This window comes from Microtus oregoni, unplaced genomic scaffold (genome assembly GCF_018167655.1).
Source record: "Microtus oregoni isolate MIOR12 unplaced genomic scaffold, Mior012 000074F_000, whole genome shotgun sequence".
In the NCBI taxonomy this organism is placed as follows: Eukaryota; Metazoa; Chordata; class Mammalia; order Rodentia; family Cricetidae; genus Microtus; species Microtus oregoni.
Genome location: NW_024543987.1, coordinates 905,462 through 917,608, shown reverse-complemented (window position 1 = coordinate 917,608; position 12,147 = coordinate 905,462). Strand labels below are relative to the sequence as shown.

Genomic DNA, 12,147 nt, shown 5'->3' with positions numbered 1-12,147 from the left:
TCGAGACCAGCCTGGTCTCCAGAGCTAGTTCCAGGACAGGCTCCAAAAGCCACAGAGAAACCCTGTCTCGAAAAACCAAAAAAAAAAAAAAAAAAAAAAAAGAAAGAAAAGAAAAAAAGAAACACCATGGCCAATAAGCAAGTTGGAAGGAAATGGTTTATTTGGCTTTGACTTCTACCTTATAGTCCATTATTGAAAGAAGCCAGGACAAGAATTCAGGTAAGGCAGGAACCTGGAGTCAGGAGCTGATGCAGAAGTGATAGAGGGGAGCTATTTACTGGCTTGCTCCTCATGACTTGCTCAGCCTGCTTTCTTATAGAACCTAGGGCTACCGGCCCAGGGATAACACCATGGCCCTACCACAGCTAGAATCTGTAATGATCTCCATGGCCTGTGTTGCCACCAAAGCCTTGTGGTTGCCTGGCTTCTGGGCCACACTGTCTTTGAGGACATGCTGATGTGAGTAGCCTGCACTGCCATGTAGGGCCATGATGACATCCAGGCCAAGCCAGAGGTATGGCTGAGGGTCATGTCTGGTCCCGTGATCCTACGACAGCCAGGGTCTGTTGTGTTGATGTCCATGGCCCGTGTTAACACAGGGGTTATAGGAGAACTGGCCCTCCTGACCTGAGCACCAGGGAGCTGGGTCTGCCCCTCGTTAGCCACCTCAGAAAGAGAGCTGTTGCACCCCATCCCGGGAGAACTGGCCCCAGTGGACTAGGTGCAGGAGAGCTAGCCCTGACCCTTCACAGCCCCAGGAGAACTGTCGCCGCTCCTTGCCAGCTACCACTACTGGAGAGCTGGCCCTGCACTTAGGGGCGCTAACCCCACCCCTCACCACCTGTTTGGGAGAGTTGGCCCTAATGGCTTAGGCACAGGAAAGCTGGCTTAGACCTTTGCCTGAGGTGGAGGCCCAGACTGAACAACTCAGCTACCACTCAGGCCCGCATCCAGGGTTTTGAGTTGGCCTACCCTAGCATCTACCCGACCTGTGACCTGCTGGAGCACATGATTGACTGGTTCTGTCTAGCCATAGTCACAGGATCTCTGTGACTTAGGCCAATAGCCAAATATCCCAGAGAAGTTCAGATGATGGGCCAGTATTGATGGTGGACCAGAAGCCAAGGCCTTGAACTCGGCCAACAACTCGTTGCAATGAATATTTTGTAAGGAAAGCTCTTTGGGCAAAGGGGTCTACTGCATGACAAACTGCAGCTCACAAGGCCACTAGGGCCAATAAACACACGATGAGGAGACAGGAAAGAGAGAGAAGTAAAAAGAATTCTTTTTCCTTTGGGGAGTGGGGAGGCTACAAGGGTGGGCGGCAGACATGGGAAGACTGGGAAAAGAGTGGAACTGAGCTGCATGATGTGAAATTCCCAAAGAATCAATAAAAATGTGTTTATATAAAAAAGGAGAGAAAGAAAAGGAAAGAGGAGAGCAAACAGAGAGGGGCTGGTATTTATGGGTACCATTAACCTATCTGCAAAGTTCAGAAGTTGCTGTTTTCCAAGTAGAAGCTTCATTTGAGGCTATGGGAGATGGGTAAAGTTAGGTGGCAGGTTAGAAACTAAGTAGGCAGGAATGGAGACCAAGAATAAGCAGGTTCAGGTAAGTTGATTCTGGAAGACCTTTGAGGGTCGAGCTGGAAGTGCTTGGCAGCTACTTCTGCCCCTTGGTACCTCGATCTGCACACAAGGCAGGGAACCAACCTGAGGGCTGACCTCGAGGCCGCGATCCTTTCCTCAACTCCAAAGAACCCAGGCCTTGCACCATCCAGTATGTTCCTTTTCTCCAGCCTGAGGATTTGAGGGGCACTCTCAGGGAATGGAGGTGAGCACAGCCAGCCATGCGCGCTAGAGCGCCCTCTGGGGCAGCCCGGGCGGGGCGCGAAGCCCGGGCTTCTCTGTGAGAACCAGTTTGGCCGGAGGAGGAGGAGGACACGGTGGGCGGTGCTGGGGCGGGGCGGGGGCGTGTCCAGGGCGGGGTTGGAGCCGGACCATTCCGGAAGGAAGTGGTTCGTCTCCTAGAACCGCGAGGGCGCCTGGGTGCTGTTGGAGCAGGAGGCGGGAGCTGAGCAAGGGGCGAGGCCTGGAGGAACCTGAAGCGGCTCTGGTGTTGAACGCGACGGCGGCTTCACTGCGGGGTGAGCGGTCCAGGAGCAGACAGAGCAAGGAGGCCCCGGCCTGCAGGGGAAGGAGGGTGTGTCCTTCGCTCGGGAGAGGCAGTTCTCATAGAGGCTGGAGGGGCGGCCGGGATGGGGCGGCCGGGATGGGGTGGCAGGGATCGGGCGGCCGGGATGGGGCGGCCGGGATGGGGCGGCTGGGATGGGGTGGCAGGGATGGGGCGGCCGGGATGGGGTGGCAGGGATCGGGCGGCCGGGATGGGGTGGCAGGGATCGGGTGGCCGGGATGGGGTGGCAGGGATCGGGCGGCCGGGATGGGGCGGCTGGGATGGGGTGCCAGGGATCGGGCGGCCGGGATGGGGTGGCCAGGATGGGGCGGCAGGGAAGGGGTGGCAGGGTTCGGGCGGCAGGGATGGGGCGGCTGGGATGAAGCGGCTGGGATCGGGTGGCGGGCAGGCTAGGCTTCTTCGGGGACCGCGTCCCTTCTCTCTTCTTGCCTGGCCACCACCTTCCCTCTGTGGCGGCCGCCGGTGCGCCTCAGGGCGCCTGGCTCTCGGGGCGATAGGTGACTGTCGCCACCAGTGCCTTGCCCGCGGCGCCCAAGGCGACACCTGCCCGCTGCCTCTGCCTTCCCCGCCCACAGCGTCGGGCAGGTGGCGGCTCCGTTCTCGGAGTGTCCATCCTGGGGACCAGGAAGGGGGCGGTGCCCCGGGGATGGAGCGCTGGTTCCTCAGGCGGCCCCGGGACGTGTCCGCCCGCGGGACCCAAGTGCCCACTTTGTCCGCGGGAGACACTGGCCGCCGTCGCCGGGTCTTCCCCGGGGAAAGCCGAAGAGTAAGGGAAGACGGCTGGGAGGATTTTAGTCACCTGTGCCACTGGCAGGACTGTCCTGGAGAAACTTAGTCCCCGAAATAGTTTCCTTTGGAGGGGGACTTTGGGAGGTACACCTTAAGTGGTAGCTTTTCTGGAACACATTACCTACTACTAGTAGAAAATGGGCTCCGTGAGATTCCTGTCAGGCAACCTTTGGAGCACATTTTTTTCTTTTGTAGCCCCAGGGGTTAAAGTTAGGCCATCCCCCATGGCAAGAGAGCACTCCACCAGAGACAGATGTGTATCTGTGCAGACACAGCCGCTCTCACCTCAGGCTGCTGTGTAACTCATTCTATAGGTCAAGAAGGCTTCGAACTTTCTAGAGTAGTGTAATTGGGATTATAAGGCCTGCACTGCCAGGACTGGCACGTTTTTTAACGTCTTTTTTCCCCTAGGTGTGAACAGGTTCAAAAAAATCTAAAAAAGGCTTTGCTGTAATTTCATAAGTTTTCATAAGCTTTCAAAAACTCTAACTTATGTTGGTTTTTTTCTTCCTTCCTTCCTTCTTCTTTTTTTTATTTTTATTTTTTGAGACAGGGTTTCTGCATAGCTTTGGAGCCTGCCCTGGAACTCGCTCTGTAGACCAGGCTAGCCTCGAACTCACAGAGTTCCCTCTGTCTCTGCCTCCTCCCGAGTCCCGGAAGTCCAGCCACCACTGCCAGGTCTTTCCCTCCCCCCCCCCCAAAGTCTTCTAGCCCAGGTTAGCCTTGATCGCACAGTGTGCTAAGTCTAGCCTTGAACTTCTGATTCTTCTGCTTCTGGCTTCTAAACAGTGGACTACAGGAAAATATTAGACATGCCTGTTTTATTTTCCTTGTTTATTGGTAGCACTTCAGCTTCTTATTTAGTTCACTTTTGTAAAAAGAAAAATAGTTTAGTGTTTTTAGAAGTGAGCAAGGCATTTGAAGTTATGACCTTTGAATTATATTATTTCATTACCTTGGCCAAATCACTTTACTTTTTCTAAGGTATTTCCTCAACAATGGACAAGGTGTTATAATGTGTTTGCCTTACCTTTCTTTTAGGATCATATGAGACATTTATGGAAAGTACATTTCATATACCTTGTCTTATTGCAGTTTTTGCTTTCTTGTAAAAATTTCAGAGCACAGGAACATTTTGTAGCACACAATTTCGTTTATTTATTTAGTTTTTTGAGACAGGGTATGTCTCTAACAGCCCTAGCTGTCCTGAAACTAGCTCTGTAAACCAGGCCTGCCTCTGCCTCCCAAGTGCTGGGATTAAAGGCGAGTGCCACCACCATCACCCAGCTAGGCACATAAAAATTTAAATTTCTTGGGACTGGGGAAAATGACTAATCATGAGGACCTGAGTTCAGATCCCCAGTACCCAAATAAAAAGCCAGAGCTGCAGTTACCTCTAACTCCAGCTCTCAGGAGGCACAGGGAGGAGGGTCCCTGGGGACCATCCAGGTAACTTGAAACGGAAGACCCCTGTCTAACACAAATAAGGTGGAGTGCTATTGAGGAAGATGGCTATTTCTGGTCTCCACATGGTTGCATACACATGAACACACATACAAGGAAGGACATGCCCACAATCACACAAAAAAAAGTTAGAGTTTTTGAAAGCTGTTCTGGGGCTAGGCATGGATTTCAGTTGATAGAGAACTTGCTTAGCATGTTTGAAGCCATGAATTCAATTTTCAGCACTCAAAAGTTAGAGTCAAAAGATTATAGATACAACCTGGGAGGTGGTGGCACAGACAGTGGCAGAGGCAGGCGGATCTCTGTGAGTTCGAGGCCAGCCTGGTCTACCGAGAGAGTTCCAGGACAGGCTCCAAAGCTAGAGAAACCCTGTCTCAAAAAAAAAAACAAACAAATAAACAAAAAAGGTTGCAGATTCAGGTGTGTGCGTGTGCTTCTTCCAGTACTGTGAATTGAGCCCAGTATTTCCTGTATGCCAGGCAATCACTCTACCTACTTAGCTGTATCACTAACCCTCAGGTTTTGATTTTTTTTTGTTGTTGTTTGTGTGTGTGTGTCAAGCAGGTTGTCACTGTGAAGCCCAATCTTGCCTCGGGTACTGAGTGTCTGGATTACAGGTATGTAGCACCATGTCTGGCTAACAGTCACAAGTTTGAGGCCATCCTAGGCACTTTATTAAGACCCAATTTCCCTGGGCATAGTGGTGAACACCTTTAATCCTAGCACCAGGGAGGTAGAGGCAGGGAGATCTCTTTGAGTTAGAGACGAGCCTGGTCTACAGAGTTCCAGGTCAGAGCTATATAGTGAGACCTTGTCTTGAAAAAATCAGATGAAGAAAAAAAAAACCAAAAATGCCAAATAAAAAGATAGAGTTTCAAAAACTATTCTATAGTACTCTTTGACCCCACACCACACTCTTTCATACTCTTAAGTTTGATAAATTGTATATTGAACATAGCTCCCCTTTTATTTCTTTTCTTTCTCTCTCTTTCTGTCTATCTCTTTTTTTCCCGAGGCAGAGTTTCTCTTTGTAACAGTCCTAGCTGTCCTGGAACTAGCTCTTGTAGACCAGGCTGTGCTCGAACTCACAGAGCCTCTGCCTCCCGAGTGCTGGGATTAAAGGTATGAACCACCACCATCTGACTTTTCCTTTGTTTTTTGAGACAGTCTCATTTAGACCGTCTTGACTCCAAATTTGTAATCCTTTTGCCTGTGTCTCTTTAAGTAGTATTAGGGGTATGTGTGCATCACACTTCATTTATATCAGTGGTTCTCAACCTTCCTAAATTCTGTGACCCTTGAATATAGTTCCTCATGTTATAGTGACCACCAATCACAAGATTATTTTTGTTGCTGCTTCATAACTGTAATTTTGCTAAATATCTATGTTTTCTGCTAATCCTAGGTAACCCCTGTGAACTGGCTACTTGACAACCCAAGAGGGGTTGTGACCCACAGGTTGAGAACTACTGATTTATGTGGTTCTGGTGACTGAACCTTAGGGTTTCATGCATGTTAGGCAAGCACTATGCTAACTAAACTTCATCCCAGCCTCTTTTCTTTGCTATTTTAAGTGTTTAATATCTTATAAATGACGCATATTTAGTCTTTAATTTGTACTGATTTTATTATTCATTTGTACTATTTTACTATTTATTTGTAGTATTTATTTGTATTGTGTTTATTACAATGAATTTGTGTGTGTGTATTTATGTCAGTGTTGCATGCATGTTAAGGCCAGAGGTTTGATATCAATTGTCTTCTTTGATAGTTGTCTATCTTATTTTTTAAATTTTTATTTACTGTTAGAGTTCAGGTGTGCACTCACATATATGCTGGGACATATGTGGAGGTCAGATGACAGCGTGGAATCAGTTCTCTTCATCTACCTTTGGTTTGGGGGATCACACTCATTTGCCATGCTTATTTATATACAAAGCATCTTTGTCTGCTGAGCCAGCTCATTGTCCTGTCTTATTTTTGAGACAGAGTCTTTCACTAAACCTGCAATTCATTAATTGTGCTAGATTAGCTGGCGAGCAAATGCCTTTGCAGCCCAGGGATTACAGTTGTGCTTCTGGACCAGCTTTTTATGTAGGTGATAGGGAGATGAACTCAGGTCCTCATGCTTACTTGGCAAACATTTTATTGATGGAGTGTTTATGATGGAGATTCAGTCTCATAATTTTTTAGCTGGTCACTGTTTTTAGTGCATCTCATAGAATTTGATTACTTAGTCTTTGCGTTTGTGTACACACACACACACCTCACTTAAGACAGGGTATTACTTTATAATCAAGGCTGACTTTAGACTCTGTGTAGCCCAGGGTGGCCTAAAACTCATAGCTATCTTCCAGTTTCAGCCTCCAAAGTGCTGAGCCACCATGTGAGCCACTATGCTTGCTTCATTGTCAATATTTTTTTTTAATTTTAAATAAACAGTTCTTTATGCCTGAAGAAATGAATCACCAATTAAGAGCACTTGTTTCTCTTATAAAGAACTTGGATTTTGTTTGCAGCATCCACATGATTGTTCCCAACTATTGAAATGCCCGTTCCAGTTTATCTGATGACCTTTTCTGACCTTAGTGGGTTCCATGTGCACATATGGTACACAAACATGTATGCAGACCAGCACAATATATATAAAGTAAAAAAAAAAAATTAAAAAAAACTCATCATTTTTACACTTAGTGTGTATTTGCATGTTCATGCCATGGCATGCATATGGAAGAAAGACTTGTAAGCTTCCCCTCGTTTTTGTTTTTGTTTTTGTTTTTCATGGGTTCTGGGGATCCAACAAGTCCCTGTGCTTGTATGGCAAGAACTTTACCTACTTAGCCATCTCCCCAGTCCCTGGGAACATTAGTATTTTTGTTTTAATGGCCTATGTTTGTATTTAACCTTTTTCTAATATGTTTACTTTTCTGTTTTTCTTTGTGTGAGAAAGATAGGAATTACTTTATCCCATGTAACCAAATTATACGAATGATAAGCAGCAGTGGAGTTCTGTATGCACTTACTGAAGAACTGGTGATAAGGTAACATGCTTTCTGTGACCATCAGAATAATCCACGTGTGATCTCCTCACTTCTGCTTTTCCCTTTCCTCTAAGCACACATATTCCTGTGTTTTCTTGTTGCAAAGGCTTTACTTGAGAATTTTTATTCATTGCATTTGTAAATACTAAATTTTCATTTAGTGTGGAATCTTTTTTGCATAATTCACCCATTTTAAGTGTACAGTTCAGTATTTTTAGTATTTTCATACAGTTGTACACACATTATCATAAATCTAATTCCAGAATAGTTCTTCACCCAAAAAGTTCTTGTTAGGTGTGATGGTGGATGTCTAGAATCCCAGAACTTGGGAGATATAAGAAGGGAGGACTAGGAGTTGAATGTCATCATCCTCACCTACACAGCAGGTGTGAGGCCAGCCTTCCTGACAGGGAGCCCTGTTCCAAAAAAAAAAAAAAAACCTAAAGAAAAAACATTAGCCATCATTCCGTTTCTTTGAATTTTTTTTTGTTTTGTTTTGTTTTGTTTTTCAAGACAGGGTTTCTCTGTAGAAGTAGCCCTGGCTGTCCTGGAACTTGCTTTGTAGACCAGGCTGGCCTTGAACTCACTGAGATCTGCTTGCCTCTATCTCCTGAGTGCTGGGATATTTTAGCTAAATGAAATGTAGTGGGAGCTGAGGGCTGCTTCCTGCCGCCCGGCTCCCGCACGGCTAGCTTTACCCAAAATAATTACACGGAAACTGTATTCATTTAAACACTGCCTGGCCCATTAGTTTCAGCCTCTTATTGGCTAATTCTCACATCTTGACTAACCCATTTCTATTAATGTATGTAGTACCACGAGGTGGTGGCTTACCGGGAAGGATTTTAGCCTACATCCGTCTCGGGTAGGAGAATCATGGAGACTGCTTCACTGCCTTCTTTCTCTCAGCATTCTGTTCTGTCTTCCCCGCCTACCTAATTTTCTGTTCTATCAAAGGGCCAAGGCAGTTTCTTTATTAACCAATGAAAGTAACACATAGACAGATGACCCTCCTCCATCAATGAAATTTATGCTTTGAGGTTCATCTATGTTGTAACATGTATCAATATCTACTCCATATTTTATGCTTAGATATTCCACTGTATATGTATGACATTTTGTTCACTCATGTCTTAATGTACATTTGAGGTTTTTCTACCTTTTGGCTATTATAAATACTCCTATGAACATTGTTGTAAAAAGATGTTATATGGACATATTTCCAATTATTGTGGTTATGTATGTATACCTGAATGGAATAATAGTTGGGCCATATGGTAACACTATGTTTGACTTTATGAGTAACTGCTAGACTGTTCTAAAGTGGCTGGCTGTATCATTTACATTCCCATCAGCAGTAAGTGAACCCAAAGCCATGGATTTCTAAGTTATTAGTTCTTTTGTGCTTGGAACTCTTCATGATTTTATCTTTAAATGAAATAGTATTTAGTAGACTGCATTTCAGAGCTGAATGTTGTATACCTACCCTAGATATCTTGATGAACCCTATTTCAGCTATTTTTCTATTACTGAAAGAAAGGAGATTTTCTTTTTTTTACTCTGAGGTTGGAGGTTAAACCCAGGGTATTGTACATGTTAGGTGAGTGGTCCTCTGCGAAAGTATGTCACCTACCTGGTTTCCTCAAATTGTGATTTTTAAAATTTATTCAAGATTTGTGTTTGAATTGTCTCTTTTCTATTTTTGTTTGGAATTATGAGATGGCCTTGCTATGTAGTCCTGGCTGTTCTCAAACCTGGAGCAATTCTCCTACCTCTGCTCCCCGAGTGCTGATATTACACACATACAATACCATGCATGAATCTGTTCTTTATCAGGAGCTATAATCACACAGATACTACTTTTTTGTATTTCTGTAGCTTTCTAACTTTGTTTCCTTTTTACTCTCCTCCCAATGCCATTTTTATTTTTCCATTGTTTTACTTTAATGTCTTCTTTCGATGTACTTGATTATTACATTTTCACTCGAGTTTATTCTCCTTTGAGTAACTTGGAAGTTCCACTTTTGAAAAACTAAACTTTTGATGCCTCTCTGTACACACCAGAGTTCAGTTAGCTTTTTTTATTTCTTATATTTCTGTTTTGTTTTTTTATCGGATTTTGGTTTATTTCTTTTTAGACTGCTTCAAGGTGGAGATTCTCACATAGGTATATGTCACTGACTTTCTAATTCAAGGTGATTTTTAAAATAGTCTCTTGTTTTTAATATACAACATTTAATTATCTTTTGAGTGTAGGTTTGTAGTTTTCTTCTGCTTCATGGTTTCTGTAGAGAAATTTTCCTCAGGTGAGAAATTTTCTTTTTCTATTTGTCAACAAATAGATGCTGTCAAGTGTTAATTTTTAAAATAAAACCCATGACTATAAGGTAATATTTTACTTTTATTTCCTGGGTTCTTTTTTTAATTGATATTTATTGAGCTCTACATTTTTCTCTGCTCCCCTCCCTGCCTCTCCCCTCCCCCTTCAATTCTCCCCCAAGGTCCCCATGCTCCCAATTTACTCAGGAGATCTTGTCTTTTTATACTTTCTACTTCCCATGTACATTAGATCTATGTAAGTCTCTCTTACTGTCCGCATTATTCTCTAAGTTCTCTGGGATTGTGGTTTGTAGGATGGCTTTCTTTGTTTTGTGTTAAAAAAACCACCTGTGAGTGAGTAGATGTGATAATTGTCTTTCTGTGTTTGGGTTACCTCATTCAAAATAATGTTTTCTAGCTCCATCCATTTTCCTGCAAAATTCAAGCTGTCGTAATTTTTTTTTTTTTTTGCTGTGTAGTACTCCATTGTGTAAATGTACCACATTTTCCTTATCAATTTTTTGATCGATCAGCATTTAGGTTATTTCCAGGTTCTGGCTATGACAAACAACACTGCTATGAACAATGTCCTTGTGGCACGATTGAGCATCCTTTGGATATATGCCCAAAAGTGGTATTACTGGGTCTTGAGGAAGGTTGTTTCCTAATTTTCTGAGAAATCGCCACACTGACATCCAAAGGGGTCGTACCAGCTTGCATTCCCACCAGCAATGCAGAAGTGTTCTGTTTACCCTGCAACCTCTCCAGCATAAGTTGTCATCAGTGTTTTTGATCCTGGCCATTCTTTCAGATGTAAGATGAAATCTCTGAGTTGTTCTGATTTGCATTTCTCTGATGACTAAGGATGTTGAACATTTCCTTAAGTGTCTTTCAGCCATTTTAGATTCCTCTGTTGAGAGTTCTCTGTTTAGGTCTGTACTCCATTTTTTTTATTGGATTATGTATTCTTTTGGTGATCAATTTCTTTAGGTTTTACTGGTATTGTGTTGCTCTTTGTGGTGTAGCATGTGATTTTTACCTTTTCTACTCATCTTTTCCTCTAATAGGTGTGGTTGGGGTTGTCTGAGATTCTGTTGAATAATCTAGGTGCCAGTGAATCCAAAGCTCAAATGGTCGTTCATCATGGTACAGTCAGTGTCACAGTTCTAGTTACCCCATTGGTTATTCCTGTTCCTGGAGGTAGCTCAGTGCTCCTTTGCTTTGGTCTGCTTGGTCCCTTGGAGTCTGCTGTCTCAATCCTACTTTGGCCTAGGCTGCGGCATTGATCTGTTTCTGTAAATGCTGGTCTGGATCTCCTCCTGCAGAAGGCCCTGGCTTGGAGTTGGACCTGTTGTGGTGATCACTGACTCTGGATCTGGTCGCTGGCTGGCTCAGTCCTGATCCACCCGTGTCCCAGGACTGGGTTTTCTCCTGGCTTCTGCTCCTAGTGGAGCTTGTTCTCTCTGTGTCTTAGGTAACTGGTTCAGTCCCAATCTTGTTCCGGTGGAGATAGCAGACTCTGAGTCAGGTTGCTGGCTCAGTCCTGATCAGCCAGTGTTCTGGGACTGGGTTGGCTCCCAGGGTTCGATTAGCTCCTGGCTTCTGCTCCTGGTGGAGCTTGTTTCCTCAGGCTCTCTCTGTCCTAGGAGTCTAGTTCTGTTTCACTCCTGTGGAATTTGTTGCCCCAGGTGGAGTTCCTTACCTCAGGGCAACTTTGGCTTAGGTAACTGGCTTTGACCTGTATCTGTAAATCCTGGTCTGGATTCCATTCTGCAGAAGTCCCTAGGTTGGAGTTGGACGTGGAAAGGTTTCTGGTTCCGGTCTATTGCCTGGAAGGTTCCAGGCTAGGGTGCGCCTGAACCCGCAGGGGACCTGCTTACGTGCTCAGACCCGCAGGGGTTCCAGGTTCCTGCCTATTCCCTTTGATGACACAAACCAGTGCTGGAACCCACAGAGGACCTGGCTCAGGCTATAGAAGGAGCTGCGGGCCTACTTTTCATCCCGCCCAGCTCCCGTATGGCTAACTTTACACCCGAAATAACACCACACAAATTGTATTCTTTTAAACACTGCTTGGCCCATTATATCTAGCCTCTTCTTGGCTAACTCTCATATCTTGCTTAACCCATATTTAGTAATCTGTGTAGCACCAAGGTCTTACTGGGAAGATTCTTGTGTACGTCCATCTTGGGCTGGAACTTCATCGCGTCTGTCCTGGAGAGGAGAGGCATGGCGTCTGCCTCACTTCCTCTTTCCCCCCAGCATTCTGTTCTGTTTACTCCACCCACCTATGTTCTAACCTATCAGGCCAAGTAGTTTCTTTATTGATTAACCAATGAAA

The 12,147-nt window shown here is 45.0% G+C and overlaps 2 protein-coding genes across 5 annotated transcripts in view; one reads left to right on the top strand and one right to left on the bottom strand.

Moving 5' to 3' along the window:
- The first annotated feature begins 2,044 nt into the window (after positions 1-2,044).
- Positions 2,045-12,147, top strand: part of LOC121441177 (BCLAF1 and THRAP3 family member 3-like) — a 60,183-nt gene continuing 50,080 nt past the window's right edge. For all 4 annotated transcript variants that reach the window (XM_041642305.1, XM_041642304.1, XM_041642307.1 and 1 more), the window contains exons 1-2: positions 2,045-2,146; positions 5,011-5,063. The gene's annotated coding sequence lies outside the window, so the exon portion shown is untranslated. The remainder of the gene's footprint in view (positions 2,147-5,010; positions 5,064-12,147) is intronic.
- On the bottom strand, positions 2,137-12,010 carry LOC121441184 (vegetative cell wall protein gp1-like). The gene is made up of 2 exons (XM_041642322.1): positions 11,987-12,010; positions 2,137-2,973 (listed from the first exon to the last, which is right to left on the bottom strand). The coding sequence occupies exons 1-2, from the start codon at positions 12,008-12,010 to the stop codon at positions 2,137-2,139; spliced, it is 861 nt and encodes a 286-aa protein (XP_041498256.1).